A 27,867-nucleotide genomic window follows, 5' to 3' on the forward strand; every position below is an offset into this window, starting at 1 on the left:
CAGAGGGAAACAAACGCCGGCGCTGACAGGGGCCGCTAGCCCCGCCGCCGCGCGGAGCCCACAGAGGAGACAGCGCAGCTGGGTCGGCGCTCGGGTTCCCGGGGACCGAGGTAGGCGACGGGTACCCGCCTCTGGCTGTGGTAGCCGCCTTCGCGCTGGGTGCTCAGGGTGGGCTTGGGGGGGGCTCGAGCCCCCCTGTGGGGCAGAGAGGATCCAAGCTGGGGATGCGAGGCCGCGGCGCGGGGAGAAGGGCGCGGAGTCCCCACTTCTCGGCGCTCGCGCTTCTCTCCGCGCCCGCCGCGGTGCCTGGGATCCGGAGACGCGCACCCAGTGTCCTGGCAGAGCGGGATGTGCGGAGGCGGGGTGGCAGGGAGCCGGGCGCAGCGTCGCAGGAACTCGATTTCCTCTCTACGCTGGAACTCTCGGGCTTGGCCGAGGGCGCCGCTGGGGGGGTTGGGGGCTGGTTTTAAAGGGCCTCCCCCTTCCCAGGAATGGGGTGTGTGTCGGTGTGGGCAGGAGGGCAGCAATCGGCGGCGCGCGGCCCGCGATCTCCGCGAGGGGGGCGTGTGTGCGCCCAGAGTTCTCCATGAATAAGAACCGAATTCTCCGCCTGAGCAGAGGCGTGTACACATCTCGCTCTCGTACACACACTGCAGCACACGCCACCCAATGTCACGCGGCCGGGGAGCCAGCGGGAAGGAGCTGTCTGGAAGGGAATGGCCAAAGGAACAAATGCTCCCCCGTTCCCCCACTCCCGCCCCGCGAACCCTTACCTTCCCCGCCAGGATCCCGCCCCGCCCGCTCCCTCGGAAGCCCGCGAGGTCGAGGCGCCTCCCGGCGGGGTGTAGGGGGAGGACAGTCGAGCCGCCAGCCCCTTTGGAGCCCGAGAGACTGCCGCGCACGGGGCCGGTGCGCCCAGAGCTCAGCGCGCTCCGCGGGGTCCCTGGCGGGAGCGGTTGGTTAATGATTTAATCGCCCGCTTGGGGCGGGTGCGTGCGGAACTGCCGTCCCTGGCCCCGCCCCCTCCCCGGAGCGCCCCCAGCCGGGGTTACAAAACTGCCCCCTCCCCCCGGCACGTCCCCTAGGAGCCGTCCTGCCCGCGGGATCCGGTCAGTCGGTGAGTGCCCCGGCCGGGAGGGCTGGAGAGCTGGGCGGGAGCCGGGGCTGAGGCTGAGCCGGCTTCCTGGGAGAGGACTGAAGTGTGTGTGTGTGTGTGTGTGTGTGTGTGTGTGTGTGTGCGCGCGCGCGCGCGCGAGAGAGAGAGAGAGAGAGAGAGAGAGAGAGAGAGAGAGCGAGAGAGACTGGGGGAGGGGTGCTCTCTGCTAACTCAAACCAGGTTGCCTGTGTTTTCCCAGTGACTGCGGCCTGGGCTTTGGAAGTTTTCTTTTTCTCCCTGGGAGAATGGAGGGGAAATACAATGCCTTTTCTTTTCTTGCTGCCTCTGGAACTTCTCTCTCTCCACGACTCCCACCCCTTGCAATCTGACCAGCTCCCACATCTCTTACTGGGTGCCGGGTGCCCACTGTTTGCCCAGATAGCTGAGCAGCTGGATCCGGGTGGAGTCCTCGGGAGCCCCTTCACTGCGAAGCCCCCTGCTCTCCCCGGAGGGGCCCGGGTGCTGGAGGGAAAATCTCTGGTCTGAAACCAGCAGCCATCTGGACCAGAGAAAGGTCCCATCCAGCGAGTGTAAACAATGAGGGGCCGGTGACAGGGGCCTCCTGCAAGGCAACTTCTTTGGCAGTCTGGGTTTCCAATAACTCCCGCAGCCCCCGCCCCCTTCTGAGGCTAGGGTGGAGGAGGGACCACCAGCAGGACGGACTGAATTTTAAGAGAACAAAGAACAGGCCACAAAGGAAGGGATTGCTGAGCTGCGGATTTCTCCCAGAAATCGGGAGTTGGCTGGGACTGAGCCAGGCCCTGAGAGAACCCCTGGCAGCCCCAGGGGCTCCTGGAGCAGTAATGGGGCATCCCCCAGGATCTCCTGAGGCTCTATCTCTGCTGGGAAGCCAGAGCCTGCTGAATGCGGGGGTGCCCTGCCGGTTCCTGCTCTTACCAACTGCCCTGTGTGAGCTGCCCGTGTGACTGACTGATTAGTGGGGTGGTTTATCTCCTCTGAACTTGGACTTTGCCTCTCCACTCCTTGAAGACAGCTGCTCCTTCCCACAAGGCGGGGAGTTCAGTGAATTTGGGGAGATCCCAAGTAGATTCCCAGGCATCCTGGTAGACCCCTGCAGGGACTAGGAGGGGGCCGCTGTGATCCTATGGGTGGTGGTTCTGGGGTGAGTCTCAGCACCTCCCCTCTGAAATCTCCCTGAAGTCCTAGGGTCCCTGCCACAGAGGGCAGCTTGCTCCTGCTCTGTGGTACTGCCTAGGCCTGCACTGTGAACGATTCTTCCATTTCTTGGGGTTTCTGCCTCTCTCTTTTTAGATTCCTCTTCTTTTTTCCCCCTCATTTCTCTCTTACCCTTGCCCACCCACCGTGCTTGTCCCTATCCTCTGTACCCTGCCTCCACTGTGCTGGTGCCTCTGGAACCAGACAGTGCCTCACAGGACCGGAGACCAAGGAGCCACAAGCAAAGGGGGGGTCTCCTGTATAAAGGTCAGGGGAATGTTGACCTGGGAGAGGAATCTTACACCATTCATTCTTTTGATTTTAAAAATAATGTTTATTTTATTTATTAATGTTTTTGAGACCAGGTCTTGCTCTGTCACCCAGGTTGCAGTGCAGCGTCATAGTCAAGGCTCACTGCAGGCTGGACCTCCTGGGCTCAAGTGATCCTCCCACTTCAGCCTCCCCAGTAGCTGGGACTACTGGCGCCCACCACCACGCCCAGCTATTTTTTGTATTTTTTTGTAGAGGTGGGGTTTCACCATGTTACCCAGGCTGGTCTTAAACTCCTGAGCTCAAGGGATCTTCCCCGACCTTGGCCTTTCGAAGTGCTGGGCATACAGGTATAAGCCACTGCATCTGGCCAGCCCTTTTTTTTTTTTTTTTTCTGAGACAGAGTCTTGCTGTCACTCAGGCTGGAGTGCAGTGGCACAATCTCGGCTCACTGCATCCTCCACCTCCCGGGTTCAAGCAATTCTCCTGCCTCAGCCTCCTCAGTAGCTGGGACTATAGGTGCATGCCACCACGCCTGGCTAATTTTTTTTTGTATTTTAGTATAAATGGGGTTTCACTGTGTTGCCCAGGCTGGTCGCAGACTCCTGAGCTCAGGCAGTCCACCCACCTTGGCCTCCCAAAGTGCTGGGATTACAGGCGTAGGTGTAAGCCACTGCACCCAGCCCTGGCCAACCCTTCTTTACAAGTCCGGAGCTTTTCCAGAAGGGCCTTGGGTTGGCAGTGGCCCAGGGCTTCCAACCCCTTCTACCCCTTTGGAATGACTGATTGATTTCTTTGGCCAGGACTGTCTGTGCGCAGGTGTGGCCGAAAAGTGTTTGATGTTGGCCTCTCCCTTTCACTCTTCCCCATCTCACGCCCCCATGTTTGGATTGGGTTCGAAGTGAAGAAGTCAGAAGCCAGAGTGGCCAGGGTTGCGCTTGGGTGGCAGTAAGTCCAGCCTTCTGTGTTCTCATTCTGGTTCTGCAGACTCAGAGGAGTTTGTCCCTGTTGGAGGAGGGAGGAGTCCATCCCTTGGAGGAATGGGGAGCTGGGTTGATGCCAGAGATAAGGCCTGTGGGCGGAGGGAGAAGGGTTGAGCAATCTCACCCTGGAAACAGAGCTGACCTGAGCTCTGCGTAGGTCTTCTGACCTATGTACTGGAGGATTTTTCTGGACCGTGAGGAAAATAACCAAATTCTGGAGCTGGGGACACTTTGAGGGGTCATCCGGCAGAGTGTCCTGAAGGCCAACTCCAGCCAGTGCTTCTGCGGTTCTCCAGGAAGGCCAAACCCATGTCTGCCCTCTCTCGGCAGAGAACTGGATGGTAGTGCTGGAAGGAGCCCGCATGTGGCACTGGACCCAGCCCTTTTTGCTTGCAGTGCGTTGGGAAGGAAATTCAGACATTAGGGCCAGGCACAGTGGCTCATGCCTGTAATCTCAGCACTTTGGGAGGCCAACACGGGCAGATCACTTGAGGTCAGGAGTTCGAGATCAGCCTAGCCAATATGGTGAAGCCCTGTCTCTACTAAAAATACACAAATTAGCCAGGCGTGGTGGCGGGCACCTGTAATCCCAGCTACTGGGGAAGCTGAGACACAATAATCGCTTGAACCCAGGAGGTGGAGGTTGCAGTGAGGTGAGATTGTGTCCTGCACTCCAACCTGGGTGATAGAGTGAGACTCTGTCAAAAAAAAAAAAAAGAGAGAAATTCAGACATTACTTTCCCATATTCCCGCTCACTGTGCCTCTAAAGCTCCAGCTTAAAATACGCCTCCTTGAGGAGACTTGGGCTTCCTTCCAACTAACTTAACACTAGAGTCTCCCCCAGGCACTGCCAACTTGCAGCTCTGGGCTCTGTGCCAGGATGGCAATGCCGGCATCCAAAGCCCTCCCTTGCCAGGAACAGGGGAACTGGCCATCTCCAGTCAGCCTCTACTCAAGCTGAGGAAGGGTCTTTCTTTTGGGGTTCAGGTGAGCACAGTTTAGGGTGTGGTCATTAATGAAGGCTTACCGTTCTTAACCCACCTGTAAGAAACTGCTCTGCACACCTGGTATTTCCCCTTCATCCCAAAGATGGAGCTGAAGGCATCTGGAAAAACTACAGTGCCAGGCATGAAGGATCCCTGGATGTCTGCTCAGCCAGAACTGCTTCAGCCACCATCTTCTGCCTTGGCCTCACAGTAGCAGAGGTTGTCTGGGGCAGCTTCTAGCCTCGCAGGATGAGACTCTGGGTTCTCCTTTTGCCCGAACCCCTGCAGTTCTGGCAGTCACTGACCTTGGTCTGGAGACCCCAGCTTTGAATCTCTCCAAGTGTGCCACCGAAGGCAGGTTCTGTGTGCCAGCTTCTCTTCCCGCCTGTCCTTCCTCTCTACCTCGAGTCCTCACTCAGTGCAACCCTTCTTCTTTCCTTACACTGTTGCCTCCAACCCTGAAGCATCAGAAAGGGAACTGTTCCCCTCAAGTTCTGGAATTGGGTTTAAGGCTTTGTCAAATGGTACAAGGAGTAGAGAGCCCAAGAGAGCCCAAACAGAACCTAGGGGCTCGCAGTACAATTTGTGGATACCTCTAAGGAGAATCTGGTTAGGTTCAAAGGACAGATTATATTTTATTGGGGGTTGATCATGTTGAAGTTCTGTGCATTATTTTTTGTTTTGAGACAGGCTTTTTGCTCTGTTGGCCAGGCCGGAGTGCAGTGGTGTGATCACAGCTTACTACAGCCTCAAATTCCTGGACTCAAGAGATCCTCCCACCTCAGCCTTGAGTAGCTGAGACTACAGAGGTGTGCCACCCTGCCTGGCTAATTTAAATTTGTTGTTGTTGCTGTTGTTGTTGTTGTTGTTGTTGTTTAGAGACAGGGTCTCACTGTGCTGCTCAGGCTTGTCTCAAGCTCCCGGGCGCAAGCAATCCTCCCGCTTCTGCCTCTGCCTCCCAATGTGCTGAGATTTCAGGCATGAGCTGTGGTGCCTGACCTGTGCATTATTTGTTGCTAGTAGCACCCAGGGTCCTGCAAATTCCTGAGTTGTCTTTTACCCTTATCCTAGGAAGGAATGGAGGAACTTCTCTTTTGCCACGTCCACCTCACCATCTTGTCTGAGAAAAGCCAGGCTCCTCTCTCTGGCATCACTAAAGGTTGAAAAGTGATGGGATGAGGGAACTTAGATCAGGAAAGAAACCAGATCGGAGGGTTTCCTGCCCCCCACTGCTGGCCGAGACTACAGAAGGAGGGCAGAATCTGTACCTGGTCTTCAGCAGCTTAGGGGACCCTTCCCCCTGCATCAGATAATCCTGGGAACCCCCAGGACTTTGAAAAGGGTCAACCCATTGTCTCAGCCTGTTTCACTGAACAGACTTTTGAATTAGGTGCTCTCAGGCGGGTGTTCTCGATGAAGTCTGGGAAGTGACAGTGGCTGGAGTGTCACTGGGTGTGACAGCATCATCTTTATAGCACACGTGGAATTGTGCTCACCCTAGCACAGCACTTGGGAGGTACGAAATGTTATCAATTGCTCTGAGAGCTAATGAGGAAACTGAGGCCAGCTTGTGACCTAGGGAGTGGGGCTCTTTGTCCCCAAGTTCCGGCAGGGCCAAGATGCAAGATTTCACCTGCCTACTCTGGAGGGAGTTTAGATCTCCCTCTGGAGACCCCCAGGTGGCCGTGAAATTCCCACTTCTTAGCTGAGCACCCGGCTCTTAGGAGAGGCAAAGTGAAACCAAACGAGGCCTGGCAGATCTGATTTCAAGCGCGGCACTTTCTTCTGCGATCCTAAGCAGAAGGGAGGCACCCTGCTGCCCAGTAGTAGCACCACTCCCAGAGGAGGGCCCAGCCTGTGTGAGGGCAGTGGGGCCTCCCACCAGGCATCCATCCTGCCTGGCCCAGATTGTCCCTCTGCTGGTGGCTGGCGTCAGGTGGTGGCTCCGGGAAGCACGCGTTTCCAGGAAGGGCCCTATAATCAAGTGAAGTTGCCGGATGTCCTTGAGTCACTGGCTCCTCATCGTCTTGACTCCTCCGTCGTTGCTTCCGGTCACTCCCAGGTCTTGGCTCCTTTTTCTTCCCCTCTCTGTGCTGTTCTAATTCCCAGGAGGTGAGGGAAGGTTTCCCCTTCACCTCCTGCTGACCTGCTTCTCCCCTGGTCTGAAGCCTGTGGTTCTGGGATGAGGATGAGGATAAGGATGAGGTGGGTGCAGGAACGAAGATGAAGGAGACAAGCAGGGCGGCCAGTTCCCAGCCCACAAGGAGCAGAGGGCTCCCCTGGATGGACCTGGAGTGCTGGGCTGTGGTCTGTATTTCCAAGGATTAAACTATTAGTTCCCTGGAGTTGTGGGGAATGAGGTGCTCAGACTCAGGAGATGTTAACCTGAAATTGTGTGCACAACTGCGTATACTGTGTGTACTCATGCATCCAGAGCCTTCAGCAGCCCTCCCAGGCCTGAGCCCCAGGGACGCTTATGATCCACTGTCCCCCTCGCTGCCCCCTCTGCCGATGTTCCTTATGGTGGAGTGGAAAAAACCCAGAGTCCAGCACATCTGGATTTTTATGTCTGTCTGTCCTTAGCAACTGTGTGTGACTTGAGTAAACCATGTGCCCCTCTAAGCCTCAGTGCTCTTATCTGCGAGCTGGAGATGATAATGACAACTCCGTGGGATTGTTGGGAAGAATACATGAGATAAAGTCTTTCCAATGCCTGGGACCGTGTATGACTACAAAGTTTAAAGAAAGGCAGGCTGTGGTGGCTCGTGCCTATCATTCCAGCACTTTGGGAAGCAGAGGTAGGAGGATGGCTTGAGCCCAGAAGTTTGAGGTTACAGTAAGCCTTGATTGCACCACTACACTATAGTCCAGCCTGAAGGACAAAGCAAGACCCTCTCTCAGAAAAAAAAAAAAAGAAGAAAAAAGACAGTTTAATCAAAATAAATCGTCCAACACAATGCCTGGTGCAGAGTAAAAAGCTCAACAGATCTTAGTTCTTTCTTGTATTTCCTCCATGACGTATGGCCCAGGAATAGTTACTGCAGAGTCTGGGGAGGGGTCTACCCCTTGTTAGGCAGGGTCTAGACTAGTTTTTCCCAGAGTGGGTTCCTCAGCACACAGTCTTGCTATCTGTTGGGATCCACATGGGGAGATGTTATTCCAGAGTGTTCTTGATAATGAGTCACTATTTAAACTAGACTAGACTCCTTATGCTATATCTTCCAGCAATTAAAGGGTAAATTATTTTAAGCCGTAGTGTGTTTTCCCATAACTCAGCCTGGCTGAGTGAGTTATTGGCATCATTTTCCCATAAACTGTAAGAATTGTGAATTCCTTAAGGTGGTGGTGAATACTTGTGTGATATTTAAATCACAGTGAGCAGGATGATCAATGGGACTAGCCCTAGGACGGTGTTGTCAATAAGAATGTGACATTAGTCACACATGGAACTTTATGCTTTCTAGGAGCCATGTTTTTAAAACTAAAGAAAGGGGAAATTAACTTTTTTTTTTTTTTTTTTTTTGGAGACAAGAGTCTCGCTCTGTTGCCCAGGCTGGAGTGCAGTGGCATGATCTCAGCTCACTGCAACCTCTGCCTCCTGGGTTCAGGCGATTCTCCTGTCTCAGCCTCCTGAGTAGCTGGGATTACAGGTGCCCACTACCACACCGGGCTAATTTTAGTATTTTTAGTAAAGACAGGGTCTCATCATGTTGGTCAGACTGGGCTCGAACCCCTGACCTCAAGTGATCCATCCTCCTCGGCCTCCCAAAGTGCTGGGATTACAGGTGTGAGCCACTGTGCCTGGCCAATTATCAGTTTTTGTTTGTTTGTTTTTGAGATGGAGTTTCACTCTTGTTGCTCAGGCTGGAGTGCAATGGTGCGATCTCAGCTCACTGAAACCTCTGCTTCCTGGGTTCAAGCCATTCTCCTGCCTCAGCGTCCTGAGTAACTAGGATTACAGGCATGCGCCACCACACCCAGCTAATTTTGTATTTTTAGTAGAGACAGGGTTTCTCCATGTTGGTCAAGTTGGTCTCGAACTCCCGACCTTAGGTGATCCGTCCGCCTCGGCCTCCCAAAGTGCTGGAATTACAGGCGTGAGCCACCGCGCCTGGCCAATTATCAATTTTTAAATGTAAAATAATTAAAATTTAAAATTCTGGCCACGTGTGGTGGCTCACATCTGTAATCCCAGCACTTTGGGATTACACTTGAGGACAGGAATTTTAAAACTTGCCTGGGCAACATAGTAGTGCACACCTGTAGTCCCAGCTACTCAGGACTGAGGTAGAAGGGTTGCTTGAGCCTAGGAGGTTGAGGTTACAATGAGCTGTGATTGTGCCACTGGACTAGAGCCTGGTTAACAGAGCGAGACCCTGTCTCAAAAAAATTGAATTAAAAATTCAGCTCCTTAATCACAGTAGCCACGTGTTAAGTACTCAGTAGCCTTATGTGGCTTGTGGCTGCTGGATTAGATGCCGGAGGTTTAGGGTATCACTGTAAATGCCAGAAACAGAGATGTTTCATGTCAGTGGTATTATTCAACCTTATATTGGCAATGTAACAAATATAACAAGATAATGAGGAATGGAAGAGGCAAAATTATTATTAGTTGCAGATGATGAGCTTATCTACTTCCAAAGCTGAAAAGATTCAATCATATAATTCATGAGAGCATGTAAGGTAGTATAAGCTTGGTGGGGTGGCCATTAAATATGTTGGTAGGGAGGGAAAGGTAGCTTCCCGGCCGAGTGCAGTGGCTCGCACCTATAACCCTAGCACTTTGGGAGGCCGAGGCGGGTGGATCACCTGAGGTCAGGAGTTCAAGACCAGCCTGGCCAACACAGTGAAACCCTATCTCTACTAAAAATACAAAAATTAGCCAGGCAGGCAGGGCATGGTGGCTCACCCCTGTAGGCTCACGCCTGTAATCCGAGCACTTTGGGAGGCCAAGGCAGGTGGATCACCTGAGGTCGAGAGTTCAAGACCAGCCTGACCAACATGGTGAAACCCTGTCTCTACTAAAAATACAAAAATTAGCTGGGCGTGGTGGCACACGCCTGGATGCTGAGGCACAAGAATCACTTGAACCCGGGAGGCAGAGGTTGCAGTGAGCTGAGACCATACCACTGCACTCCAGCCTGGGCAACGCAGACTCAGCCTCAAAAAAAAAAAAAAAAAAAAAAAAAAAAGGGCATGGTTGGCACGTGCCTGTAGTCCCTGCTACTTGGGAGGCTGAGGTACAAGAATTGCTTGAACCCAGGAGTGGAAGGTTGCAGTGAGCTGAGATAACACCACTGCACTCCAGCCTGGGGGCAGGCTCACAAGAATGTATCATTTGGAAATAGTTAAGGATATGCACATAATTGCCTGAAAAGACCTTACAGAGTTTCAACTGAAAATGGAAACAACTTAGCCATTCAGTGCCTGATTGGATGTAAAAATTAGATATTAAGATTTAATTTTAAACAATGTAGCATAAATTTTTAACATGTAAATATTTTGACCCAGCTGTGAACAATGGTTGGTTTTATTTATCCATCTACAAGGGAACATGCTGCTTGTGTAATAAGGGGGAAAATGTCTAAATTATTGCTCTCTAACAGAAGTCTTAGACAAGTGCCATACATAATTTATAGTTTAATAGTTACATTTTTTTTTTTTTTTTTAAGACGGAGTCTCCCTCTGTCACCCAGGCTGGAGTGCAGTGGCCGGATCTCGGCTCACTGCAAGCTCCGCCTCCTGGGTTCACGCCATTCTCCTGCCTCAGCCTCCCGAGTAGCTGGGACTACAGGCGCCCGCCACCTTGCCCGGATAGTTTTTTGTATTTTTTAGTAGAGACGGGGTTACACCATGTTAGCCAGGATGGTCTCGATCTCCTGACCTCGTTATCCACCCGTCTCGGCCTCCCAAAGTGCTAGGATTACAGGCTTGAGCCACCACGCCCGGCCCAATAGTTACATTTTAACAAGTAAGAGGAAATAGATGGTACATTTTGACTCACTATATTCAAAATATCATTTTAACATATCATTGGTATAAAAATGTTAATGAGATATTTTATACATCCTCTTTTTTTATACTAAATCTTAGAAGTCCAGTGTGTATTTTCCACTTGAGCACATATCCATTTGGACTTGCCAGAATTTTTTTTTTTTTTTTAATTCTTTTGAGACGGAGTTTCACTCTTTTTTGCCCAGGCTGGAGTGCAATGGCGTGATCTCGGCTCACTGCAAACTCCGCCTCCTGGGTTCAAGCAGTACTCCTGCCTCAGCCTCCCAAGTAGCTGGGATTACAGGTGCATGCCACCATGCCTGGCTAATTTTGTATTTTAATAGAGATGGGGTTTCACCATGTTGGCCAATCTGGTTTCGAACTCCTGACCTCAGGTGATCTGCCTGACTCAGCCTCCCAAAGTGCTGGGATTACAGGCGTAAGCCACTGCGCTCAGCCTATTTTTTTTTTTTTTTTGAAACAGAGTCTCGCTCTGTCACCCAGGCTGGAGTGCAGTGGTGCGATCTTGGCTCACTGTAAGCTCCGCCTCCCGGGTTCACACCATTCTCCCGCCTCAGCCTCCTGAGTAGCTGGGACTACAGGCGCCCGCCACCACGCCCGGCTAATTTTTTGTATTTTTAGTAGAGATGGGGTTTCACGGTGTTAGCCAGGATGGTCTCGATTTTCTGACCTCGTGATCCACCTGCCTCGGCCTCCCAAAGTGCTGGGATTACAAGCGTGAACCACCATGCCTGGCCAAATTTTGTATTTTAGTAGAGATGGGGTTTCACCATGTTGGCCAGTCTGATTTCGAACTGCTGACCTCAGGTGATCTGCCTGACTCAGCCTCGCAAAGTGCTGGGATTACAGGCGTGAGCCACCGTGCCCAGCCTATTTTTTATTTTTATGTATTTATTTTTATTTCTACAAATATAAGGAGGGCAAGTATCGTTTTGTTACGTGGATATATTGTGTAGTGTGAAGTTTGGACTTGTAGTGTAACCATCACCCAATCGTGTACATTGTACCCATTAAGCAACTTCTCATCCCTCACTGGGTTCCCACCCTCCCGATCTCCCAATCTCCAGTGTTTATTATTCCATACTGGCCACATTTCAAGTGCTCAGAAGCCACATGTGGCTGGTGGAGAGTGGAGGGTCAATTATTATTAACCCATAGAGAGATGGCAGAAAGTGGAAGTAGCTGGGAGGTTCTGGTGTGCCCTATTGCTTTATTCCTTGTCCAGGTCACTCTATGATCCCTGCTCTCCCTGATTTACCCCGCTTCCCAGTAGACTCCTCCCTCCCTGCCCCACGCCCGGTAGGGATACCTGGGGAATAGGCACCGTCTTGTAACTTGGAGGCTGGGGGTAGTGGGGGGAAGACATGTCCTGGAATCTGGGACCTTGCCCCTTTCTCTTCCTTCCAGGAAGGGGCCACCAAAGTAGAGGATGTTCATCTCCAGGAAGTGGGATCTGCCCCAGGTGGCTGTGCAGTGGCATGTTTGCATCAATGAGCCTGGCACGGATTGGCACGTGGGGCAGTGAGGGTGCGGCAAGTGGTGTTGGGTCATGGTTCTGGTTTTTCTTCCTGGGAACTGGAATAACCAAGGAACACAAGATGGAGTTTGGACAGAGCAGACAGGAACACACTAGAAGCGAGGCCTTGTGCTGATCTACTCCTTACTGTGCCAGCAGCGCCTGGCTCGTGCTTCAGGGTGATCCTCCCACCCCTCACCTCCCAGAACACCAGAACACTGGGAGGTTCCTGAGAGCCCGAAGTGGGAATGGGCTCCTGGGTAAAGAAAATCTCCTTTGAGGAGGTTTCAAATGCAGCCATGCCTGGGGAGAGAGCTTTAATGAGGGAGGCAGTAACATGAATCTTAGCTCCAAGAGTCTTAGATTAATCAGCTTGCAGACCCTTCCTATCCCACCCTGCTCCACGTGTACATCCTCAGCTGCAGACACCTGCATAGGCCGGGCCGCATCACCTTATATGGAAAATCATATGCTCCAAGGTCTGCCAGAAATGGGCTCAAGTCACCACTTAGAAGTTGTGAGAGGCTGGGTGTGGGGCGCAATGGCTCATGCTTGTAATCCCACACTTTGGGAGGCTGAAGCAGGAAGATTACTCAAAGCTAGGAGTTCAAGACTAGCCTGGGCAACATAGCGAGACGCCATCTCTATTAAAAAAATATATATATGTATGTATGTGTGTGTGTGTGTGTGTATATATATAAATTTACTTATTTATTTTTAATAAGCCAGGCATGGTGGTGCCCACCTGTAGCCCCAGCTACTTGGGAGACTGAGGCCGGGGAGGATCACTTGAGCCCAGGAAGTTGAGGCTGCAGTGAGCCATGATAGCACCACTACACTCCAGCCTGGGTGACAGCAATGCCGTATCTCAACAAAAAAATAAATAAATAAATAAAGCTGTGAGATGTGAGAGTAAAATAATTCACTCTGTCTGACTCTCCGTTTCTCTTTCTTTAAAATAGGGGGAATCAGGGCAGCCTCCTTGCAAGTTTGCTTTGAGTTTCAAGGACATAAATGTATGTTGTCCTCAGTACAGTGCTTGGCACGCAGCAGACCCTGGTGAATGAGAACTGGAGAGTGAGGAGGTATACTGGAGGGACAGAGTAGGAGGGGATTAGGGAGCCTATTCCTCTGACTCTTGGAGCTAAGACTCACTTTAGTGCCTTCCCCATTAGAGATCTACCCCCAGGGATGATCTCATTCTGCACACAGCTTGGCGGTCAGTGGTGGCTGGAGCCCCTGGGTGCTGGTTGCCCTCATGTGACCCCTTCTTATTTTCTCGGCTCCCTTGCAGTGACAGTCTAGCCAAGCTAGGGCTGTAGAAGCAGAAGTAAAACCTCATCCTGCACAGGATATCTTTGAGAGGATCCCACTGTTATGTGGGAGGCTGGCCTCCAGCTTGGAGCTTCAGTGTCACTGGAAACAGGCCGATCTCCGGTGGGGTGGGAGTGAACCTTATCACTCATCTCCTGCTCAGCTGGGGAGGCTTAAGCATCAGGAAGCAGCTGTTGGAGAGTGAGTTCTGTTTTTTGAGAGGGTCCCGATCTCCTCGTGTCCCCTGACGTCAGGTTATTAAAGCTTGCCCGCTTCCTCCTCCCAGGCAACTTAGAATAAAACAAGGACCTAATAAACATGTCTGGCTTGGGGAGATTTTGAGGGAGGAAGAGAGAGAACAGACATCAGTGGGAGATTTTGACACAAGACAGGCAGAGTATGGATGGAGACCGGTTCTCACTTAGTCCCCAATTGGCATCTTATGCTGGGATGCAGCTGCGGAATCCAGAGAACCAGATAGTCTTGAGCTGGTTTTGAAATGAATGCCTTTTCTTTAAACCTTTGATACTGTGGGTTTTTGTTGTTGGTTTTTAAAAAAGAAAAGAAAAAGAAAAAGGCCTGGTGCGGTGGCTCACGCCTGTAATCCTAGCACTTGGGGAGGCCAAGGCGGGTGGATTGCTTGAGATCAGGAGTTCAAGACCAGCCTGGTCAACATGAGGAAACCCTGTCTGTACTGAAAATGCAAAAATTAACCGGCTGTTGTGGTGTGTGCACCTGTAATCCCAGCTACTTGGGAGACTGAGGCAGGAGAATCGCTTGAACCTAGGAGTTGGAGGTTGCAGTGAGCCGAGATGGTGCCACTACACTCCAGCCTGGGCGATAGAGCAAAACATACATACATAAAAATAAAAAGAAGCCTGTTTTCCTCTCAAGGCTAACATAACTTCTTAATTTCTCCTGTGTGCCCTTTTAGTCTTTATTCGCAGATGCATATTTGTGTAGAGTTGTAACCACTATGCATAAACAAGTATATGTTCTGCCTTTTTTTCTATTTATTTTTAATTTTTATTTATTTTTTTGAGACAGAGTCTCACTCTGTTGCCCAGGCTGGAGTGCCATGGTGTGATCTCAGCTCACTGCAACCTCCACCTCTCAGGTTCAAGAGATTCTCCCGCCTCAGCCTCCGGTGTAGCTGGTATCACAGGCACGTGCCACAACACTTGGCTAATTTGTGGGATTTTTTTGTTTCTTTGTTTTTTTTGTTTTGTTTTGTTTTGTTTTTTTTTTTGAGACGGAGTCTTGCTCTGTAGCCCGGACTGGAGTGCAGTGGCCGGATCTCAGCTCACTGCAAGCTCCGCCTCCCGGGTTTATGCCATTCTCCTGCCTCAGCCTCCGGAGTAGCTGGGACTACAGGCGCCCGCCACCTCGCCCGGCTAGTTTTTTGTATTTTTAGTAGAGACGGGGTGTCACCGTGTTAGCCAGGATGGTCTCGATCTCCTGACCTCGTGATCCACCCGTCTCGTCCTCCCAAAGTTTCTTTGTTTTTGAGACGAAGTCTCACTCTTGTCTCCCAGGCTGGAGTGTAATGGCGCCACCTCGGCTCACTGCAACCTCCACCTCCTGGGTTCAAGCGATTCTCCTGCCTCCGCCTCCTGAGTGGCTGGGATTACAGGCACCTGCCACCACACCCGACTGACTATTGTATTTTTAATAGAGATGGGGTTTCACCATGTTGGCCAGACTGGTCTCGAACTCCTGATCTCAGGTGATCCGCCTGCCTCGCCTTCCAAAGTGCTGGGATTACAGGCGCGAGCCACCACGCCCGGCCTTGTGTATTTTTTTAATAGTAGAGACGGGGTTTCAACATGTTGGCCAGGGTAGTCCTGCACTCCTGACCTTCGCCTCGGCCTCTGTTCTGCCTTTTGTTTGCGCTTCCATTTAATGCCATTTGGTAAACATTTGGTCCATGTTGTCTATGGTCTTCACAGTTCCCAATTTCCATGACTGCTGAATGGTGCTCTGAGTTAATGGCTTCCAGCTGTCTTAGCCATTCCTCTATCACTGGGCATTAGGCTGTCTCCAGTCTTTCTTTCTTTTTTTTTTTTTTTTTTTTGAGATGGAGTCTCCCTCTGTCTCCCAGGCTGGAGTGCAATGGCATGATCTCGGTGCACTGCAACCTCTGCCTCCTGGGTTCAAGCCATTCTCCTGCCTCAGCCTCCTGAGTAGCTGGGATTACAGGTGCACACCACCATGCCCAGCTAATTTTTTTTTTTTTTTTTAAGTAGAGACAGGGTTTCACTGTGTTGGTCAGGCTGGTCTCAAACTCCTGAGCTCGTGATCCACCTGCCTTGGCCTCCTAAAGTGCTGGGATTACAGGCGTGAGCCACTGTGCCTGGCCTGTCTCCAGTCTTTCGCTATTATGAATAAGACGTCAATAAATATGTGCGTGACTTTTTTCTCCTTTGAAATAGTTCCACAGGGTTAAGTTCTAGGAGGTAAATCATATTCATTTAAATCACATTCATTTTAAAGCCATTATTTGAGGAAACTTTGAATCATATTCATTTTAAAACTATCATTCTTTTTGTTTTTTAGGTTTTTTTTTTTTTTTTTTTTTTTTTGGAGATGGAGTTTCACTCTTGTCACCCGGGCTGGAGTGCCATGGCGCGATCTCGGTGCACTGCAACCTCCACCTCCCAGGTTCAAGCAGTTCTCCTCCCTCAGCCTCCCAAGTAGCTGGGATTACAGGCACCCACCACCATGCCTGGCTAATTTTTTTGTATTATTAGTTGAGATGGGATTTCACCGTGTTGGCCAGGCTGGTCTCAAACTCCTGACCTCAGGTGATCCACCCACCTCGGCCTCCCAAAGTGCTGGAATTACAGGCGTGAGCCACCACGTCCGGCCAGAACCATCATTTATTTTAAAGCCATTATTTCAGGAAATTTTGCCAGAGTTTCAGGTACCACAAGACCACCCCGCCCTGGGACGATTTTGACTCTGAGCAGCTCTTGGATCCGAGTTTTGTAATATTCTCCCTGCCTGGTAGCACCTAGTGCCAATTGCTCAGTGGGAGGAAGGTCCTTCCCTCTTCTCTTTCCCAGCTCTTAATTTGGGCAAGATGGTAGCAAACATCAGAAAGTTGCCCTGGTGCCTGGCAGTGAGCCCATCTAGGTGTTATCTGGGGAAGAGCTTTGGGGTGGGAGTCAAGAGACTTGGGCTCCAGCACCAACTGGCTCCTTGTGAGTTCTGTGGCCTTTGGCAAGTCACCTCTCCTGGCCGCAACAGCCTAATCAAGACCACTGGGTTGGATCCTCTCCCAGATGTCTGCCATCTCTGAATCTCAGTGGGAGTCATGTGACACAGTGAGTGCTGCATTTTAGCACCCCCAGGAGTACCTAAGAAAATCCACTGGGAACAGGCATGGTGGTTCACGCCTGTAATCCCAGCACTTTGGGAGGCCCAGACAGGTGGATCACCTGAGGTCAGGAGTTCAAGACCAACCTGGCCAACATGGTGGAACCCCATCTCTACTTAAAAAAATACAAAAATTAGCCACGTGTGGTAGCGGGTATCTGTAATCCCAGCTACTTGGGAGGCTGAGGCAGGAGAATTACTTGAATCCGGGAGGTGGAGGTGCAGTGAGCCGAGATTGCACCACTGCATTCCAGCATGGGCAACAAGAGCGAAACTCTGTCTCAAAAAAAAGAAAAAAAAAAGAAAATCCACTGGGATTTAGAAAGAACACACCAAAACTTGTGCATGCGTGTGTGTGTATGTGTGTGTGTGTTTCTAAACTAAAACTTAGTAATTAATACATGCAATGACAATAGATGTGAATATAACCTATAAAAATATATGTAGATATATACACATATATGTGTATACACAAATTACATATTCAGTGTTTTTCCTGTGATGCCCCCTACTTTTGATAGTACATTGCTATTTAAGTGGATGGAGCCCTGGGGTGGGAATGAAACCCTGGCTTCAATCCATGACCTAGGGCAAATCCCTTAATTTGGTCTTTCCATCTTGAAAGTATGATCCCACTACACCCAGGTATTTTAAGGAGATATTTGACACAGATACATAAATGGTACAGCAGTCATAATGGCGACATTTCATGTTCCCATCCTGGGTTTGTTTGTTTCTTTATTTGTTTTTTTGAGACAGAGTCTTGCTCTGTCACCCAGGCTGTAATGCAGTGGCGTAATCTCAGCTCACTGCAACATCTACCTCCCAGGTTCAAGCTATTCTCCCTGCCTCAGCCTCCTGAGTAGCTGGGACTACAGGTGCCCACCACCACGCCTGGCTAATTTTTGTATTTTTAGTAGAGATGGGGTTTCACCATGTTGGCCAGGCTGGTCTTGAACTCCTGACCACAGGTGATCCACCCACCTCAGCCTCCCAAAGTGCTGGAATTACAGGTGTGAGCCACTGCACCTGGCCTTGTTTTTGGTTTTTGATTGTGGCTAGTCAGGCTCAGAATATTACAGCAGTGAGCCTTAACCTCCTTGCGCACGTAGCACACTTCCAGATGCAAGGGCTTTTGAGCACGGCACATGAAGGAGTTGAAAGATCCCCAAGAGTACTAAAGTCAGCTGAAATCACAACACAGTCGGCATTGAAGTGCTGCCTGGAACATGTAACCACGTGTATCTAAGAAGTCGCGTTCTCGCCCATTCACTTGGCTGCCCTCAGCCCTGCCACGGTTTGAATGAAACAGTCTTCCGCCTTCCCTGCACTTTCCTGTCTTTGCAGGATAAGGCTGGTGAGTGTTCCAGAAAGTACTGGATTTTTCTCTGATGACAAAAGCCAGAGTTCCTCACCTCTTAGAGTCGTGGCCTATGTCCCAGTGAGCCTCTTACACAACCCCTCCAGCGTGTTGTTCCATCTGACAAGCCTTGTGTTGCGGAACGCCTCCTGTGTTTCGGCAAAGCGAAGTTCCGCCTAGGGATAGGATGTCAGCCCCTCCTGTGAGAAGGGGCCATGGCCCGCCAGGCAAAACCTGGGAAAGGATGGCCAGGACCAGAGGCTGCCCCTGGAAGACCTGGAGTCCCATTTGATCCTGTCTTTTCTCTCCTCCCTGGTCTGGGCCCTCTGTAATCCCGTGTGTCTCTACCTCCAAAACATGGGCTAAATGTCTCCCACTGTGTCCCCGTTTGCCAAACCCACATCCTGGTCTCTATTCTCTTTGACCTGCATTTCTGCAACAGCCTCCTGGATGAATTCCAGCTCCGCTCCTTCATTCCTCCAATGCCAGGACCTCCTGGAGCTTCCAAATACACAGATTGAATCACTCGCCTGCTTACAAACAGCCACCAGTTTCCTTGTACACCTATAATGACCTCCAAACTCCTCACCTGGGCTAAGTGCAGTGGCTTATGCCTGTAATGCCAGAACTTTGGGAGGCCAAGGTGGGTGGATTGCTTGAGGCCAGGAGTTCAAGACTAGCCTGGCCGACATAGTGAAACCCCATCTCTAATAAAAATACAAAAACATTGGCCGGGAGCAGTGGCTCACACCTGTAATCCCAGCACTTTCGGAGGCCGAGGCGGGCAGATCACCTGAAGTCACGAGTTCAAGACCAGCCTGTCCAACATGGTGAAACCTGGTCTCTCCAAAAAATTCAAAAATTAACCAGACCTGATGGCGGGTGCCTGTAATAAAAACTGAAAACAAAAGAAAACTCTTTATGTGGCCTGGTAGGGAGGGCTCTATGTAACCTGGACCCCAGCTGCATGGATTTTTATTCTATTCTGTAAATGCTGCAAGCCTGTTCCTACACTCCAGCGTTTGCATGCGTCGTTCCCTCTGCCTGGGTCGCTTCTGACCTGGCTGGTTCCTTCTCATCATTTGGTTCTCAACTCATGATGCTCCTTCCTCAGAGGGGCCTCTCCCAGACCCCCTGACTCCCACACCCACTCACACCATCCCCTTTCCCTCGTTATACTAAGGAATACGAAATACCGTTGTATTTACAGGTTTACATCTCCATTCCCCACCCCCCACGCCCCATACTCGCACTACACACGCGCCCTGGGAAAACGGACTGCTCTATCTCCAGGGCCTAGAAGAGTGTGAATATCGGTGGGTCTGCAGGAAGTCATGGAGTGAGTGAATGGATGATGAGTAACGGAACAAAGCCTCTTGTAGCCGATCCAGGTCACAACTAAAGTCATCGTTCACTAAAAGCCCTCTGCTATCCGGCCACATTGCCTGGACCTGGCATTGGGTGGTTGGTTAGAACAGCTAGGGGAAGGCCCTGCAGAGGGCATGCTGCCCAGCAGCAGTGGTGGAGGCGGCGGCGGTGGTGGGCGTTCAGGCATGCTGTGTACCCTGTATACTGGGGTCAACCGCAGGGCAGCTTCAGAGAGCGAGGCCTGCCTAGCTGCCCCATGAGAGCTCAGGTCTGGCGTCTGCCTCAAGCCAAGATGCCAGGGACAGGCCACTGCCCGGTCACTTGGAGTGAGAAGTGTTGGTCCCGTCTGTCCTTCTGCCCTGGGTCTGCTGGGCTGTCCAAGCTGGGAGGGCCAGGGAGGATAGGCGAGGGGCCCAGGCAAGGGTGGTCTTCTGTAGTCTCAGGAACAGGGCTGAACTAAAGGTGTGGTTGGTGTAGACCCAAGCAGGGGCCTGACCTTCTGGGGAGGGCTCGTCAGTCCCACCTTAAAGGAAGGTTCCATGGTCAGTGGGCTGAGGGTAGAGGAATCTGTTCCTCCGGAGGCTCAGGAGAGCTAGGAAGGGCTGTGAGTTGTGATCCATTTTCCCTTGTCCTGCCAAGAAAGTGGGGTGGGGTGGGGGTGGGGTGGGGTGGGGGTGGGGGTGGCCCGCCCAAGGCAGGCTATGGGGAGTGCCTGCCCCACTTTGGGCAGCCTATTTTAGCTACTTCCCTAGAGCTGAGTCACGGTGCTTCTGAAGACCCTTCCCAAAGCCACAATGCCCTGTGGCCTCCCAAACCATAGCTGCCCCCAGGACTGGCCCAGGCCTCTGGCAGGACTCCCACCACCTGCTTTCTCTTAAACTCCATGAACCAGCTGCTCACCTCCAAATTGTTCTCTGTTAGAAGCTCAGAGTGATTCAAGATCACTCAAGGCTGGTGAAACCAAGCTCTTGCGGACCCTTAGTCCTGCTGCGTGGCCTGTCTAGTCTGAGCTCCAGACACCTAGGCCTCATCCCCAGCGTGGACTGCCAGGCACTGCAGCCCCCTCCTCGCTGGGGCAGTGCAGCCCCCTCCTCGCTGGGGCAGTGCCCCCCTCCTCGCTGGGGCAGTGGGATGGATGCGTGACTCCCTCTACTCTCAGGCCCTAACTCTCTCAGGACCCTTCCTTGCTGGGTATTGAAGATGGCTTTGTACAAGCCACAAAGTCTCCTTCCCACCCCCGCAGGAAGCAAGACCATGGCAGCAGACAGCACTGGGTAGACCTGTCCCTGTCTTTCTGGGGTGTGGGGTTGAACAAGATCCTGGGGACCCCAGGGCTAGCCCAGGATGGCCGTGATTTCAGCTGAGTTTCCCTGCTGTCCCGTCTGACCTACCTCTATAGTTCTACCTGCAAGGATGTGCTCTGGGGTGTGGCTAATGGCATGCGGGGAGCTGCCCTCCCCTGTGGCCATCATGACCAGGATATTTGGTCCCTTTTGGGCAGCCACAGTGACCTGCAGCTTCTCTGGTGAGTCCTGGGGAGACGGGTCTGTGGTTTTCCTTTCTTTCTTCTCTAATGAGCGTATAAGATCGGGAAACCACAGGACCTGACATCACTCACAGGGTCTGGGGATTCCCGCTGTGGTGTTGAAACCCTTACGCAGCTCTGGAGGCTCAGGCCACCATGTTCCCACCCAGTTCTGACCATCCGCACCCCCTCCCTGCTTCTCTGTCTTTGTCGTTTACCTGGTGAGCATACCTGCTCTGTCTTCACCTGTGTGTTCTCACTCAAGGCTGCTGTTTCTCAACTGGGGCAGTTTTGCCTCCCAGGGCACATTGGGCAATATCTTGAGACAGTTTTGCTTGTTGTGACTGTGGAATGAATGCTACTGGCATCTAGTGGGCAGAGACCAGGGACGCTGCTGAATGATCTACAGTGCACAGGGCAGTCCCACCTCCCAATGAGAAATTATCTGGCCTGAATATCCACAGTGTGGAATCTGCTCTAGGGTTACACAAGAACCTTCTTGAAGCAGCAGTTGGGACCCCCTTCTCTGCACCCTGCCAGCCAGCAGTGGGGAGGAGCACTCAGTGGCTGGTGGTCACTGACCAGCAATGCTGCCGCCAGAGCTGGAGGAGGGCCTGGAGTCGGGGTGGAGAGAGCTCTGGACTCAAAGACCCAGTTTCTAGCCCAGCTCTCTTCCTTTGGGCTAAAAACTTGGATAAATCACTTTCCTTCAATAAACCCGTTTCCTCATCCATAAAGTGAAAGTGCTGCACTGAATATCCCCTCCAGTTATTTGAGATTCCTGGATGCTGTGCATAGAGCCAGGAGTCGGGGTGCAGGCAGGTAGAAGACAGGGTCTTCTCCGTTCCTGACTGGTGCCTGTGCTGGTGGCAGTAGAAGCCTAAAGGATTTGCCAGGAACGAGAGTTCGTTTGAAGCCTGGTCTTTTTTCCTTCTATGCCCAACGTGACTGAGGCAGACTCTACCTTCTCTTTCTTTTTTCTTTTCTTTTCCTTTCTTCTCTTTTCTTCTCCCTCCCTCCCTCCCTCCCTTCCTTCCTGTTTCCTTCAGAGTTTTGCCTAGGAGCCCATGGCTGGCCAAGAGGGTCATATATGATATTCAGGGCTCAGTAAACTATAGTCCACGGCCCAAACCCAGCCTGCATTTGCTTTTGCAAATAAAGATGAGGCTTTTTGGTGGTTTTTTCTTTTACTGGTTTATTACAAAGGATACAACTCAGGAACAGCCAAACGGAAGAGCTGCATGAGGATACATGGGGTCAGGTGTTGTGGTGGGGGCGGGCAGGGCACACGCCACCTTCCCGGCACCTTGATCTGCTCACCAACCCAGAAGTTCTCTGTAAATAAAATGTTTTTGGAATGCAGCCATGCCTACTTGTTTACATGTTGCTACGGCTCCTTTCTTTTATAAATTTTGTGTAGAGATGGGGTCTCACTATGTTGCCCAGGCTGGTCTGGAACTCCTGTGTTCAACTGATCCTCCTGCCATGGCCTCCCAAAGTGCTGGGATTATAGTTGTGACCCACCAAGCCCGGCCAACGGCTACTTTTATACTAAGAAGACAGAGTTGAGTAGCTGTGACCAAAACCCTATCAGCCACAAGGCCGAGAATATTTACTCTCTGGCCCTTTGCAAAAAGTGTTTGCTGACTCTTGGTCTAGCAGTTCAATGTCTAATTGTTTAGAGGCTGAGGTAGAGCAGGAGGGTGGGGCCCAGAGACAATCCAGGTTAGAGTTAGGGGAAGGTCACTTTCCTAAGGGTGCGGAGGAGAGAGAGCTGGCCTATGACCAAGAGTAGAGCATCATCTCAAGGCATTCCTCACGTCCTCGCCCACGTCACTGTGTGGCAAGTCTGCCAGGTGCCTGGCTCTCCCTGCCTGCCTGAGAGAACTTTGTGTTTGCTGGAATGATAAGCAGTATGGCCTGGGCATTGGGAGGGGGGACATTGCTGGTGGGGGAAGCCGTGAGGCTGGGCAGCAGAGGCCTGAGAGAACAGGGAAGCGGATGAGGACGCAGAGAGGTCAGGCTGGGAGCCCTGGAGCCAGGCTGTGGGCAGAAGGGGAGGACAGGAGGGAGGTGCTGGACTTCCAGTGGGTGCTTGGAGGCCAACCGTGTGGCACACCCTGCTAGACCGGACTTGGTGGCAAACAGATCCGTTAAAACCCTCTGCATGGACCAGGCGCAGTGGCTCACGCTGATCCCACGTGCTGATCCCAGCACTTTGGGAGGCCAAGGCAGGTGGATCACCTGAGGTCAGGAGCTCGAGACCAGCCTGACCAACATGGTGAAACTCCATCTCTACTAAAATTACAAAAAAAATTAGCTGGACGTGGTGGTGGTGGGCACCTGTAAATCCCAGCTACTCGGGAGGCTGAGGCAAGAGAATCGCTAGAACCCGGGAGGCAGAAGTTGCAGTGAGCCGAGATCGCACCATTACACTTGAGCCTGGGGGACAGGGCAAGACTCCGTCTCAAAAAAAAGAAGAAAGAAAAAAACACCACCCTGGAAGCTCGTACTGCAGTGGGAAGATGAGAGTCCAGCCAGCAGGGGTAGAAGGATGTAGCTGGTGTCTGCTGGGAGAGGGGACATCTCCCAAAGTGCCGTGGTGGGGGCAGGTGGTGGCTAAAGGTTTCCTGGGAGCAGTGATGTGTCCCAGCTGAGCCCTGAAGGATGCTGGGTGTGGCAGGGGTTGCATCAGGGAACTGTTTGTATCCACTCCAGCTCAGGGGATAGAGCAGGGTACAAAAGTAGGGGACACTGAGGAGCGAGGTGGAGACTGGTCATTGGATCAAGGGTAGGGTGTCATGTGGATGGGTTTTGTTTGAGCCGAGAGGTGAAGGATGGACAGGAGGGAGACAAACAGGGAGACCTATTAGGCTGATGTCAGGGACCAGGTGGGGTGTGGCAGGCTCGTGTGGTGCAGTGGCGGGCATGTGGAGGAAGCAGCCACCGTCTGAGTTTTGCAGTGGAAAGAGTGGCTCTGGCCTGGGGGTGCCTCTCAGAACTGTGCTGCTGGCTGGACTGGGAGAGAGGCAGGTACCTGGTGTCCAAGCAACACCTCTCACCCACCATACTTTGTTAAATCCTAGCACTCATCTCTCCCCATCCTGCCTAGCTCTGCTGGGCTTAGTATTTGGGGCAAGTCCCTCTAGGGGAGAGAGGGGCTGGTTTGGCCCCAGTGCTGAACTTCAACTTGGCCCTTGCCAGGAGCTGTGAGAGTGGTGCCTCCGGGCTCCTGGGCTCTACCTCTGCTGTTTTTTTGGATTTCTGGTGCATCACCTAGGAATCAGTCTGCAGATCCTGGGGGCCCCAAGTCATTTAGGGTCCAGTCCCTGCCTCCCACTCCCCTAATGATGAAAGAAACTGGAAGTTCCCCAATCTCGATCTCCCTGAGACACCAAAAGGTGGACCCTCAGCAAAGAGCCTGGGGCCCCACAGTGGAGATGTCACAGGCAGGATCCTCATCTATGGGATCCCAAGAGAAGGCTGAAAGGCTGGGGAGCTGGTTCTGTGGGTCCCAGCAGCCCCACCCCAATTCTGATTCAGAAAGAGGATTGTGCTGCCCACGCATGTGGAGGTCTCTCTGTGGTCAGCCTGTCTCCCTGGGCCCATCCTGTCTGTTCCCTTCTCTCTCTGAGGACCAGGACTCAGGGTGGGGTGTCCACTAACTCCACAGGGGTCAAGGTTAGACAGCAGGAGGAACTTACAGCACATCTCCAGGCTGACTGTTCATAGGAGCCACTTCATAGACTCCATCTCTTCCCTGGCTTGCTGCCCGGAATTGCTGGATTTACCTTCGCGTCCTTAAACGTGGTCGTGTTTGCTCTGGCAGCGTCCTGGCTTGCAGGGGCAGGGGAGGCATTGTCTTTTACAAGAAAGGTTCTGTCTCTCTCAAGTTTCAGGGAAAGTGTGTCTGAGGCTACTGGAACTCTCACCAGATTTGCAAAATCACTCCTCTTCTCTGAATGCCTGCGGATGAAGAAACAGGCAGGGCTATCCCATTTGATTGCTGGCTTATTTCACAGCATTTCACTTTGGTAGGAGCGCTGGGGTTTAAATGACAGTCCCCTGGCAAATAGGCTTTTGTGCTGTGTAACCAGCCCCACATTAATGCTTTGCCTCCCGTTCTCTGCTTGCAGCCTTATGATCTCTTCATTGCGTCCCCCTCTGCCCACTAGACTTGGACTTCAGATCTGACCCCGGACCTGCCGGCTACCTCGGGAGGGCCCACCTCCCCACCCGTCCAGCAAGATGCCGATCCTCAAGCAACTGGTGTCCAGCTCGGTGCACTCCAAGCGCCGTTCCCGAGTGGACCTCACGGCTGAAATGATCAGCGCCCCACTGGGCGACTTCCGCCACACCATGCACGTTGGCCGGGCCGGAGACGCCTTTGGGGACACCTCCTTCCTCAATAGCAAGGCTGGCGAGCCCGACGGCGAGTCCTTGGACGAACAGGCCTCCTCTTCATCTTCCAAACGCAGTCTCCTGTCCAGGAAGTTCCGGGGCAGCAAGCGGTCACAGTCGGTGACCAGGGGGGAGCGGGAGCAGCGCGACATGCTGGGATCCCTGCGGGACTCGGCCCTCTTTGTCAAGAATGCCATGTCCCTGCCCCAGCTCAATGAGAAGGAGGCCGCGGAGAAGGGTACCAGTAAGCTGCCCAAGAGTCTGTCATCCAGCCCCGTGAAGAAGGCCAATGGCGGGGAGGGTGGCGACGAGGAGGCGGGCATGGAGGAGGCCGTGCCCCGTCGGAATGGGGCCACGGGTCCCCATTCCCCTGACCCCCTCCTCGACGAGCAGGCCTTTGGGGATCTGGCAGATCTGCCTGTCGTGCCCAAGGCCACCTATGGGCTGAAGCATGCGGAGTCCATCATGTCCTTCCACATCGACCTGGGGCCTTCCATGCTGGGTGACGTCCTCAGCATCATGGACAAGGAGGAGTGGGACCCCGAGGAGGAGGAGGGTGGTTACCATGGCGATGAGGGCGCCACTGGCACCATCACCCAGGCTCCCCCGTACGCTGTGGCAGCCCCTCCCCTGGCAAGGCAGGAAGGCCAGGCCGGCCCAGACTTGCCCTCCCTCCCTTCCCATGCTCTGGAGGACGAGGGGTGGGCAGCAGCGGCCCCCAGCCCCGGCTCGGCCCGCAGCATGGGCAGCCACACCACACGAGACAGCAGCTCCCTCTCCAGCTGCACCTCGGGCGTCCTGGAGGAGCGCAGCCCTGCCTTCCGGGGGCCGGACAGGGCCCGGGCTGCTGTCTCGAGACAGCCGGACAAGGAGTTCTCCTTCATGGACGAGGAAGAGGAGGATGAGATCCGCGTGTGAGGCAGACAGTGGGTGGCCGCCCGGAGCTCTTGTCTGCATCTTCTCCCTGCCCCCACCCCACTATGACCTTTGACCTTGTGGTGCAGGGGCAGCCAGGACCCTTGCTTCAAACCACGGACCCTGGACCTTGTAGATGAGGGACACTGGCCTGGCCCTCGGGCATTTGGAGGACGTGGGGGGCTGGCATGGGTGCCGACTGGCTGCCTGACTTCATCATGCTCCCTGCACTCAGGCTGCATGGGACAAGGGCTGTGTTCTCACAGCAGGAATCGGTTTTACTCTCTTGGCCTCCCTTTCCTCCACCATGGCCTCAAATGGATGCCAGATGCCAACCCGAGTTCCTGCCACGTGCAGCCAGCGGGTCAGCCCAGAGGCAGCCTCAGCTCCAGGGCTAAGGACACTCGACTCCCCTTTTCTCTGCTGGTGTTTCTGCTGTGCCCAGCGGTGGCTGCTGGGGAAGCAGCTGCGGCAGGACGGAGATGGTCTTGCCTCTCAGCCCCTCCCTGTTCCACCCCAGCTCCTGCCCTGGAAATCTGGAGCCCGTTGGAGCTGAGCTGGACCAGGGGACCAGCCACGAGCATGTGCACTAAACGCAGCCCTTTCCAGGGGAAGAGAGCAGGATGGGGAATGGAAGGAAAGCCCCCACCCTTCATGAATTTCAAGAAGGGACCCTTCCAGGATGACACTAGGAACAGGGCCAGGGCACTCACTCAGTCCCTAGGGGCTTGTGTGTTCTTTATTATTATGTATAAATCCTTATAGAGCAATATCAGGATGGTGTTAATAGGTCTGCCTCAGAAGGAGAATCAATCCTTTTAGAAAACCTTTATACTAAACCTCTTCGAAATTCACAGTGGCGATTAGCAGACTGGAGTCTGGGGACAGCCGTGGCAAAGACACCAGCTCAACTTTAGTGCTTCCCAACTTTATTTAGAACGACACGGGGTGGGTGTCTGGTGTGTGTTTTCCCTACCCACCCCCCATAGCTATCAACATCTGAGGAAGGCCAGTGTAGAACATTTTTGGAGAATTATTATTTTTAAAATAATATATCATTCCTATGGGGGGAAGCTTTTTTTTTTGGCTGAGTTATTCTCTCCCTCCCCTCAACACCCTCAATACTGACTACTTCCTCTTCCTTTCTCAGGCCTCCCCCCAACGACTTTTGAGGCCAGGGTTGCCAGATTTAGCAAAACCAAAACAGAGTGCTGAGTTAAATGCAAATTTCAGGTAAACAAAAGATAATGTTCTAGCATTAATATGTTCCACGCAATATTTGGAACACTTATGCGAAAAATGATTTGTTTTTCTGAAATTCAAGTTTCTCTCGAGTCCTGTAACTCTCCCCAAGGGAATTGAGCAGAAGCTCGGGTGTGAGCCCTGAGGTTGACCGTCAGTTATTTTTCTGTCCTGGGAACAGCCTGACCCACCTCCCTGTCTCCATGTAGCCGGTGTGGGGACGGGGAGAGACAGAACCAACCACAACCAGGGGCGTCCCCA

At 52.5% G+C, this 27,867-nt stretch overlaps 2 protein-coding genes across 6 annotated transcripts in view; both read left to right on the plus strand.

Moving 5' to 3' along the window:
• On the plus strand, nucleotides 1-27,687 carry CDC42EP4 (CDC42 effector protein 4). 4 transcript variants are annotated; one of them, XM_008011951.3, is made up of 2 exons: nucleotides 1-110; nucleotides 25,185-27,687. In XM_008011951.3, exon 2 carries the CDS (start codon nucleotides 25,297-25,299, stop codon nucleotides 26,365-26,367), a length of 1,071 nt encoding a protein of 356 aa, XP_008010142.1. In that variant the 5' UTR covers nucleotides 1-110; nucleotides 25,185-25,296; the 3' UTR covers nucleotides 26,368-27,687. The 4 variants fall into 4 exon arrangements, with proteins under 4 accessions (XP_008010142.1, XP_008010143.1, XP_037849669.1 ...); XM_008011952.3 differs by having other exon boundaries at nucleotides 25,224-27,687; XM_037993741.2 differs by lacking the exon at nucleotides 1-110 and adding an exon at nucleotides 958-1,117.
• The window catches only part of CPSF4L (cleavage and polyadenylation specific factor 4 like), a 64,834-nt gene continuing 36,975 nt past the window's right edge, over nucleotides 9-27,867 (plus strand). For both annotated transcript variants that reach the window (XM_037993744.2, XM_008011950.3), the window contains exon 1: nucleotides 9-110. The gene's annotated coding sequence lies outside the window, so the exon portion shown is untranslated. The remainder of the gene's footprint in view (nucleotides 111-27,867) is intronic.

The sequence above is a fragment of the Chlorocebus sabaeus genome, chromosome 16 (genome assembly GCF_047675955.1).
Source record: "Chlorocebus sabaeus isolate Y175 chromosome 16, mChlSab1.0.hap1, whole genome shotgun sequence".
Lineage (NCBI taxonomy): Eukaryota > Metazoa > Chordata > Mammalia > Primates > Cercopithecidae > Chlorocebus > Chlorocebus sabaeus.

Bases quoted from the DNA above. Each gene is read 5' to 3' on its own strand.
- CDC42EP4 (XM_008011951.3), top strand. From the start codon at position 25,297: ATGCCGATCCTCAAGCAACTGGTGTCCAGCTCGGTGCACTCCAAGCGC.